Source organism: Stigmatopora nigra, chromosome 14 (genome assembly GCF_051989575.1).
Source record: "Stigmatopora nigra isolate UIUO_SnigA chromosome 14, RoL_Snig_1.1, whole genome shotgun sequence".
NCBI lineage: Eukaryota > Metazoa > Chordata > Actinopteri > Syngnathiformes > Syngnathidae > Stigmatopora > Stigmatopora nigra.
The window spans coordinates 10,284,104-10,294,725 of NC_135521.1; the positions used below are offsets into that span (position 1 = coordinate 10,284,104).

The window sequence follows — 10,622 nt, forward strand, 5'->3', positions numbered from 1 at the left end:
CACATTTACACTCATTTTCACAATATTAGTGATAAATACATTGATGTAGAATCAGATTTATGCATTATCACCCCACCAGGTAAGATACTTCCAGAAAAGAACAGTCTAGAGACTATTTTTTTAAATTGTACGCTTACCTGGTTTCGAAATTTGAAGCCATTTTATTGCGTTCTGTTAAAATAACTATCCCATTTTAAAAGGGAGATTTAAAATGTACTTACAATTTAGAGCCAAGTACTATTTGGATAACATTGACACTTTCTTGCCAGCAGTCTAGGATCAACCACATCAAGTCAAATGCTTCTTCTAACACCAGTTTACTTATGATCATAAACAAACAGAAAAACATAAATATATCAGTAAAAATGTACTAATCTCTGCTCAAGTCACTTTGAAACCAATGCATTTTATTGTGTTCTTTTGGGGTTTTTTGCATTGCTGTCATTCAGTCATAACAAACACCTACCGTTACATATTTTTAGCATCTTCTTCTTAAAAGCACCCGGATTATGACTTTGGCAGATAGATGGAAAGGGAAATGACAAAGCACTAGTGCTCTCGTCTGTCTGCGAACAGACTGTAAGACCAGGCCATCTGCACATTCATTACTACTGACATGATTCTATTATTGTAGCAATCTATTATTGTGGTATGGCGGAGCAAGTACTTGTTGTCAGGTTGGGCTTTGTTATTCATATCAGCTGTGCAGCTGACAGTCAAGTCTCGAACATGACAGCAGCCAAATGAACATCCATTGTGTTGTATTGTGTTGTGTTGCACCCAACTGAATTATCAACGAGGCACACCAAGTATGATCTGTTTCTTGTGTTTTTCTGCAGGTCTCTTTCACCGAGCCATCATTCAGAGCGGATCAGCCCTGTCCAGCTGGGCAGTAAATTACCAGCCGGTCAAGTATACACGTCTGCTGGCAGAGAAGGTGGGCTGTAACGTCCTGGATACATCAGACATGGTGGATTGCCTGAGGAAGAAGAGCTCCAGGGAGCTTGTGGAGCAGGACATACAACCCGCAAGGTATCACGTGGCTTTTGGACCTGTGATCGATGGCGACGTCATACCAGATGACCCAGAGATCCTGATGGAGCAGGGTGAGTTCCTCAATTATGATATAATGCTGGGAGTCAACCAAGGCGAGGGACTGCGTTTTGTGGAGAATGTGGTGGACTCCGAGGACGGCGTCTCTGGAAATGACTTTGACTTCTCTGTGTCGGACTTTGTGGACAGTCTATATGGATACCCTGAGGGCAAAGACACTCTGAGGGAGACCATTAAGTTCATGTACACAGACTGGGCGGACAAGGAAAATCCGGAAACCAGGCGTAAGACCCTGGTGGCTCTGTTCACCGACCACCAGTGGGTGGAGCCGTCGGTGGTAACTGCAGATCTTCACGCTCGCTACGGCTCACCCACCTACTTTTATGCTTTTTACCACCACTGCCAGAGTCTCATGAAGCCTGCCTGGTCAGATGCCGCGCACGGGGATGAGGTTCCCTATGTTTTTGGGATTCCAATGATCGGTCCAACTGACCTTTTCCCGTGCAACTTCTCAAAGAACGATGTCATGCTAAGTGCTGTGGTGATGACCTACTGGACCAACTTTGCCAAAACAGGGTGAGTAAATGATTGTCTTTAATGTTATTGCGATATAATGGTTTGATGCCGCTTCCTATGTAGAGTCACCCATGACGACACTGTACCCAAAATCTACTTTAATATTTTAAGGCACTTGGAAAGGAAATCTCAAGAAAATACATATGGCTGTGTTGCGATATTCATTTATTTTAGTACTTAGATTTTAATGCTGTATGGTAGGTAGCCCATTCCAATAGTAGAATTAGTACAAATAGAACTTTTAGGACCCTAATTCATGTCATTATCTTTACAGTGTTTTTGAAATTCGATTAGAAAAAAATAGGCTGGGGAAAAAGAAAAAAAAAACACTCGCACGCCCAATCATACTACCACCAAGTGGGAATTGACCCCACGCCTGCCCGCACTGGCAAGTGAACCCCAACACTATCAGGTGGGATATATACAATACGATCCGAGGATATTCATTGAGTTAATTTTAAATCAGAATAACTAGTGCTTTCAAAACTCGGTGCAGTATATTATCAGTGCAAAGCAGGAGAGAAAATCCAATCAGAGTCTCATTAAAAGGATTTTTGTGCCCCCTGAAATAGGAGGTAGCAGAAAAGAAGTGCCAAAAAGGCTAAGTTTGGAAGTGCTGAGGGGAAAAAACACTTTAAAAGATGGATTTTGCTAGGAATCTTATTGGGGGAAAAATGACATTGAATGCAAGAAAGATTGAATGTCTGTCTCATGAGTGTGTACTGTGCAATCTGACCTCAACTCACAGTTTGGAATGAGTACAGGGCCTGTGTTTACGTACAAATCTGTGTCCTTTTGGTAGTTTTGTGGCAAAAGGGGGAGCTATAAAAGCTCTATTGTAATCAAGCCTTGGAAGACCCCAAGACTTATCATAGAGACAACTGTTACCCTCACTAGTATTGATTTTTATTCAGCTTGGGCCCAGACTATCACTGGTGCCCAGGGTGACTCTTCCTTCCTCATTTCTCCATCTCACCTCTGGCTATCCAAAAGAACAAGGCAATTTTTCCACAAATAGTCATCATTTTCAACAACACAAATTTACCTTGACATTGCATGTATACCAGATTATTATCGATCTGTTCTTGTGGGGCATGCACTGTCAGGGTGAAAAAAACAGTGTCGACATCATGCACAGCTCAATCAGGTTGACTTTGACATCCAAAGGTCTGGCTCATAGGCCAGAGTGGCCACCAGCACAACTCGATGCACAAGCTGCTAATGACAGACAAGTACAGATGGACTGATATCCGCTTTGTGGCTCCTCGAGCGAGCCACTAAGGTCACACCAAACAGCTGTTTCCCCTGCCTGGCAGCTATCTTTTCTAGGCATACTCTGAGAATCTCTTTTATAGACAGACACAATGAGTGTATTGCATGGCTTGTGGATCAATTTTTTTGGTGTTCTTCATTAATAGTCGCTCCACATTAGGTTAGTGTAGACTAGTCACAGTCAATCCATGGGGGGATAATGTGAAGTAGTAGTATCTTAGAGTATTTTTCTTCTTTTCTGAACACTGGGAAATCCTTTTGGTCAACGTCAAGGTTCTGGATGAGATTTAAACGTGATGTTAAACTGACATACGTATACAAAAAACAAATCAGACATAGTAGACTTTTCACTGCGGGATCAGAGAGCTTATTCAACACTTATCGTGTTCTGGAGAAGCATTCGTGGCAGCAAATTGGGAACATTTTAAATGTTATTTATTTTATAAATATAGTGACCGTTTTACAGAGTGAAAAGAAGCCAATGATGTCTAAGCTAAACTTCTTCTGACCCGAGCTACGTTTGATTTTATCCCAAGACTTCTCTGTTGGCATAGCATCCTTCAAATAGTTCATTGTCCTTATTTAATTGACACTTGGGGATAAAGCTCTCACCCCATCACCGCCCAAGCCTGGTCTGGCTCTGGAGGACATCCTTTTAATTAGGACCCTCTTGAATTCCCTTTGACTTCTCAGATCACAACAGCAATGCTCCTCCCCCTTTCTTCAAATACTCACCATGAGCTAACCCAGATCGGGTTTGTCCTCGACTTTAAATTGCCTGTCAAAACATGTGTGAAGTCATGTTGATCCACTTTTTGCTGCACCTCTATCGTGCATATGACAACGTGTTTCCCCTTTAAAAGCCTTCCCGTCTCAGGTTTTAATGCGTTATCCTTAAAGGGCAAATTCAATCCATTTCCACATGTCTTCTAATCATAAAATGCAAAGAAAATACTCATTATCACTCTTTTGTATGAGTGTATAATTGCTTCTGTGACTATTAGTGTATTATTTCGCTCTTTGTCGATAGCAGCAATGTTGATGTTGATTTATAAATAGTAGTTGAACATTTGAATAATGCCTGAGTGCAGCTGGAGAAATGAAGACAAGCAAAATGTGGGGATAAACAGATAGATGAATGATTCAGTAGATGGAAGACTATTTACTTGATCTTATGGATGAATGAAGGAAGAAATAGAATATATAGATAGATGGATGGAGGAGGAACTGACCGATGAAAAGATGGATAGAAATGGTTGCACACAACGATAAACAGACAGACGGGGCCGAGATACATTGGTTATGACAGTCTGTTGAAAAGGAGGCAAAATGAATAAACTAGCTGAAGAATAAAGATATCATCCATCACAGCACAGATAACCATACCCCAGTTATCATGAAAAGTCTCCTCCACCATTATTTAAACTGTGCTTCCAAAAACTTTTTTGTGTCCATACACTGCAACTTTCACAGTATGTGAAACAACAAATAAAAGCACAGCGTGTGCACCGACTTCCAAAAGCGCTGGTGGAGCACTTCAGAAAAAGACAAAATGATGAAAAGGCAGCAAAGATCAGTCACTACATATCATTAGTGCTATAAATATGTCAGTCCAAGTTTCCACTTGGTGTGTTTCTTTTTTTTCTTCTTTTTTATTGCTGTCTTGTGCTCATTTCCCTCTTCTGTATATGAGTACTACCTCATGCTGTGTAAGGTCTTGCTAGGTATGGTTAAAGAGCACAGCCTTGTGTTTGCTTGATTCTTTATTTATTCTTTTCCTTTTTTCGCCATCCCAGCTCCTCTATCTCACTCTCTTATTACTCTGTACGAAAAAGACAAGTCGCAGGGGTGAAAATCTACGGTATTGATTGTTTTGTCCTTAGCAACGATGTCTGCCAGCCCAACTGCAAATCTGTCTTGTGTGCACTTCAACACCCAATGGCAAAGACATCTTGAATGATAGTGACACCGATGTGCAAGGCTGCTGTTTTCAAACCAAAGAGAATTGGGTTACTCATCCTCCTAGTTTTCTTGTTTTGGGATTCTCAAGCTATGACCCGTGGCCCAAAGTCAGCAATTGTCATTGTAGTTTACGCTGCTTCCCAGCTAAATTTGTGCCATTACTATTCCAGTGTAGACAATTTTTTGTTTGACCTTTTGCTGACCGGATGCTGAAGCAGTGTTTTGGCTCGACAGTCACATGAATGATAAAACATATTAGATTGGCTGCTAATTGACCTCTTGGGCACAAGGCCACCTGTCGACCTTCCATTGACTTTCTAAGGGATAACAGTGTGCGATGAGGGGGAAAAAAGGCATTTTGAACATTACAGCTTGCCCCAATGTCCTCAACACTTAATCAATCACAAGTTCCACACAATTAAAATCATTTAAAAAATCAATTCACTGACTAATCAACTACTTTGCCCTTCCCTAACTAGAACCTAATCTGCAGGATTTGCAAAAGCAGGACTGAAAATGGCTGTTTTTTTAGACAATTTTAGTATTGTAGATTGATTGGCAATCATTCATTTTCTGTACAGCTTTTTCTCACAAGAGTGGTGGGGGTGCTGGAGCTTATCCCAGCCAAAAGCAGGCAGTAGGCAATGATACCATGAGCTGGTTACCAGCCAATCACAGGGAACACTGAGTTATTCATATCAAGACAATTTAGTGTGAAACTAGCATGTTTTGGGGATGTGGGAGGAAACCAGAATACCAAGAGAAAACCCACACAGGTAAGGGGAAAACATACAAACTCCAAACTGAAAAGATGGTATTCACTGGAGATTGAACCTTCAGTTTCAGAACTGTGAGGCCACATGTTAACCACTTGTAGACCACATTGCCTGATTAGTGATATTGTGGTGCAGATTTGGATCTGCATCTTGTGAGGCAAAAACTAGGGTGTGGATACCATTGATCGGTATTCATGTTATGGGCTGAATGTAATGAGGTGGCGGACGTAAATCTGCACACCAAGGACTATAATCATATGTCTTTTAGTGATAGACTTCACATTTAAGAATGTGAAAGTGGCTGTTGATGAGGTGGTGTCACTATTGAAAAAGGAATACTGATAAGTTTTTTAATGAGTTGTTGTGTTTTTCTGGAAGAAAAACAAATTGATAAGATATAGTTTGGAATTTGCGTCCTTCCTCCAAGTCCTCAGCACACTCCAAAGTCACAGCGTTTCGCTTCGCATCACTTAGCCCATTGAACTGAAGGCCGCCATTAAATATAAAGCATGCATCACTCAGCCCTTCGCCATAGCGTTCATCCACACGAAGGGCAAAAGAGCACGGCCTGATAATTTGTACGCTGTTCTACCAGGGCTGCTGACAAGCACTAGATAAAAATGTGTTTAAGAAAAATTAACTTAGAATGCAGGCCAAGGTGTTTGTGGTGAAAATTAAAATGAAATGCTTACTTTGTGTTACCTGGTAAGTCGATAAACAGCTGCAGGGTATGCATTTGTTACACAACAGTAACAACAATAACCTCAACCTTCAAAAGGCTTTAACTTTGCATATTTTAGCAGCTTAGCAAAATGAGCATCAGTGCTTCAGATTTAATGCGCCTCCCTTCATGTTATATGGTGAGGCTATAACTCAGCTTGGGAATTCATGGGATGTAGAATGTAGTAAAAGTAGATTTTTGTCTTCTGCCTTGGGGCGCCTAAACGTGTCATTTCAGATTTGGTGATGGCTAGGTCTATGATCATTCAAGCGCTTCAAATTACAACAGGATGAAAAGGGGAAGGAGGTACATGGGAATTGGGGGGAAGAAATGGGAAATGAAATTCATTCTATCCCCCTTATCTACCTTTTACATCATGCGCTTGAAGACAGGATTTGGAATAGATAATAAGTCTCGAGTAGTTGGTACTAACGTATACATAAAAGATAGGTATAGGGGAGTTACTTATCCACTTGGAAAAAGCTTTTAAAAATGTCATAGACGCCTGCAGTCATTGACACATCTTTAACGTAGTCGCAACTATTGCATGTTTTGTATTGAAGTCGAATGCATGTACGTCTCTCGGGTCAAGTCGGTGTATTTGCGTCTTTTATACACAGTCACTCCAGGATAGACAGTACATGAGCCCAAAAGATTGAATAAAATGTCGGCACAAACTTGCACAATCAGCAATACAAACACACAGAAGTACATCAACATGCCTCACTGGCCAAAGCCAGCATGGGTTAGCAGGTCAGGAAAATGCAGGTGGTGAATTGTGGTAACCCGAGCATATGAAACACATCAGAAGGAAAAATGAAATGGCATTAAAACAGCTTCTTTTATGGGCGTAATAATCCTTCACTGCTTGGAGTTCAGCCACCGCTTCAATGTTCATTCAGTTGAGACGGGAGGTTTGACAGGACGTGTATTATACGATAACGCAGGTTAACAGGACCATAAACATCAATTATGCCAATACAGTTAAATATACTTGATTACTTTTTTTAATTGCAAATATGCCTGGCGGTGAGCTTGTCAAGCGTAGAGCTTAACACATGCACATGGTTGTGTAGTTTGTTATCAAACTGCCAAGAAAGCCCACCGGCTGTTGTCTGTATTAAGCGGCATTATTTAATACAGGCTTACGTCATCATAACATGTGCTATAAATGGCGCTATGCCTTTGATACTAAGTACATTGAATTTCTTCACATTGTAGCATAACATAATATTTGTTATGTTTGAAAGGAAAGACAACTTAAATGAACTTAATGTGAAAGAAAATACTGGACTATTTGGAAATATATAAAATGTAGTTGAGAAACATATTGAAATTTCTAATAATGAAGAAAATGATATATTTTTTTATTAATTAATGCTCAGTAATTCGCCCCTCCCAATCAAAATAAGCGTAACGACCTTTACCATAGTATAACATAGGTTTTCATTAAAAAAAGATGTCATCTTCCCTTTTAAGGGAATATTTAGCATTTTTATAAAATAATAATTTAAGCCTCACTCTGCCCCATATTTACAAAGATCTCAAATACCCTGCACTAAATTCTAAGTACACTCAGACAGATTGTGTGTGCTTTTGCCAGACGTGGTGTGCGTGTTCTACTTTTTATTTGCTCTGATGTTTTTTTTTTTTTTCCTGCGGAACATAGAAAGGCATCACTAAATTGGAACAAGGTTTGAAATGATGGTATTGGATGTGTTTTGTTGTTGACAAACATCTAGTTAAATTTGGTAAAGCCAACAACCGCATAAAAGACATTTTTTTGTTTGATTTCATAGTGTTTGTTTCATTTTTTTTTGAAGTGAACTACAGTAATCCCTCAAATATTGTGGTTAATGTAGATCAGACAATTATTGAAAAATTACAAAGTAGGGCCACCCCGATTATAACTTTTTTTTCTTCAGTTCTAAGTCGTAGTAGCATCTTTCACATTTTTATGAAATTTAAAACAATTAAAAACTATTGGAGCCAAGGGATTACTGTATGACAAAATTCAAGCCTGCAAAATTTCCCAAAATAGCAATGACATAAAAAAATGCAGACCTGGAAGAAGTCTTAGATGATTCAGAAAATCTCAAATTGATATACTGAACACACTATGTCACTATCATATTTCTATTATGCCATTTTCTAGAATGCTTACGCAAATAGAAAAATCTACATTCCCTATCATATTTCATTTTCTCGGTGCCTACCTTCTTCTGTATACGCTATGGTTACACAGTGTTGACATTTGCTATTCCTGAAACAGCCATCGCAATTCATTTCATGTTTAAATTATTACTGTACATTGGCTTTGCTAAATGAATCAATTTCATATGGTGCTACGGTGCTATGGCATGTTTTTGTGAGCAATTTTCTATTGCACATACAAACCTTTCATGCCCTTTAATGTATTTTTTAAAGACTACATTTGCATGAAATGTGCAAATTGTTGCATGGCTGATTCTGCTCAACTGCCATTGGAATATTTTGTAGGGTAGATTACTATTGTGCCAAGTTATTGTTTTATGGTTAGGTTGTGGTTAAATGCATCAAAAATCGTTAAAAAATGCTATGATTTATTTCTGTTGGACCTTCCTTAGTGTTAAGTACATAAGACCTTGTTTCATCTCATCTCATTTTCTGAAAAGCTTGATCCTCATTAGGGTTATGGGGGGTGTTGGAGCCTATCTTAGCTGACTCTGGGTCAGAGGCAGATAACCATTCATTCTCACACTCTTACCTAAGTGCAATTTATAGTGTCCAATCAGCCTACCATGCATGTTTTTGGAATGTGGTAGGAAACCAGAGTACCATGAGGAAACCCACACAGGCCAGGGGAGAACATGCAAACTCCACACAGGTCCACCAACTTGGACTTGAACCCAGAAACCCCAGAGCTGTGAGCCTGACGCGTTAACCACTCGCTCGACCGGGCTGCCCGTACATAAGACCAATCTGACTCATTAATAATCATTTTTTGCCACTCCAAATCAAGGTCAAGTGTTGACTTCACTGATGAGCAGTTCTTTTTCTGGCGCTTGTTCAGTGTAAAAAAAATTGTCAAAGGTACACTGAAAAAAAGTCAAACTTGAAATTTAAAGTCAACCTTTTTCAGTTATATTTGCAAGAAAAACCTGCAGATGCAAATACGTTATCAATGAAAACTTCCCATTCAGTCCATGAACCACTTGGTGCTTGTTCATCAGAGAAATAATTATTAACATTTTCTATCTCTCCCTCTACTTCAAATGAGAAAAATTGTTGTAATAATAATATGTCCTGGGACCAACCACAAACCAAAATCTATCTTTACCTTTACCTATCTTTTATGTTCTTGAAAAGCATTCATTTTCAACTGAAGCACCTTTTTTCTAAACTACATCTAGCACTCTATCTAACCCTCCTGTCCGTGCACACAGATTGGATTGCTAGATTTAGCCCAGTGCCTTTTAGATCTTTTTTTTTTTGTTATCACAATTCGCCAAATTGACCTAGCTTTGAAGAGAGCTTTCATAGCGTATATGGATGGACCTGCCTGGAATTCCCATTAACAGAGATTGCTCTGACCCCCACATTGTTGTTATTCGTGCGCATGTACATGGGCAGAGGAGATTTACATAGGTTGTTTGTATTTGTGTGTGTGTATGGGTACCTGGTGTTCTGCAGACAAGCACGTCACCCACCATTGACATCCTGTTCCCTGGCATGTTGTGCACAGGGAGATCAATATGACCTTACCTCCACCAGCCGCTGCTTTAAAACTTAATTACTGATATTCAGCTACAAAGTCATCATAGTCTGCCTGTCAATATTCATTGGGGATCATTACAGGACTAATAAAAGTGGTTATTTACAGGCTGCTCTTCTGACACGGGCCCAGGTCCAGGGATTCAGCTTTAGCCATCTCAATTTGTTTTACCATTCCCTCTTTCTCTCTCTCTCTTTCTCTTTCTTTCTATCTCTATTTCATTCCCTCACCCTTCCTTCCTATTCACCTCTCCCAGAAGCACTGACCTGAAAAAAGAAAAATTGACAGCATAAAAACGAACACAGCACTGAATTCTTCTGACATGGTTTTTAATTCTCTCGTTTTCACGTTTCCAAACACAACAAACAGTAAGAGACATGCCCTGTGACCGACGCATCCCTAAATCCCAGAATAAATTTTGACTTGCCGTGCTCTGACGTGGCAGTCAAACTAGCAAAGAGATATTTTATGGCATTTGGAGAAATGTCACACAGCTTCTTGCATCTTC

At 39.7% G+C, this 10,622-nt stretch overlaps 1 protein-coding gene across 4 annotated transcripts in view; it reads left to right on the forward strand.

Moving 5' to 3' along the window:
* The window catches only part of nlgn3a (neuroligin 3a), a 132,003-nt gene that overhangs the window by 116,865 nt on the left and 4,516 nt on the right, over nt 1-10,622 (forward strand). For all 4 annotated transcript variants that reach the window (XM_077732263.1, XM_077732262.1, XM_077732264.1 and 1 more), the window contains one exon: nt 840-1,629. In XM_077732263.1, the coding sequence (XP_077588389.1) occupies nt 840-1,629 (790 nt within the window). The remainder of the gene's footprint in view (nt 1-839; nt 1,630-10,622) is intronic.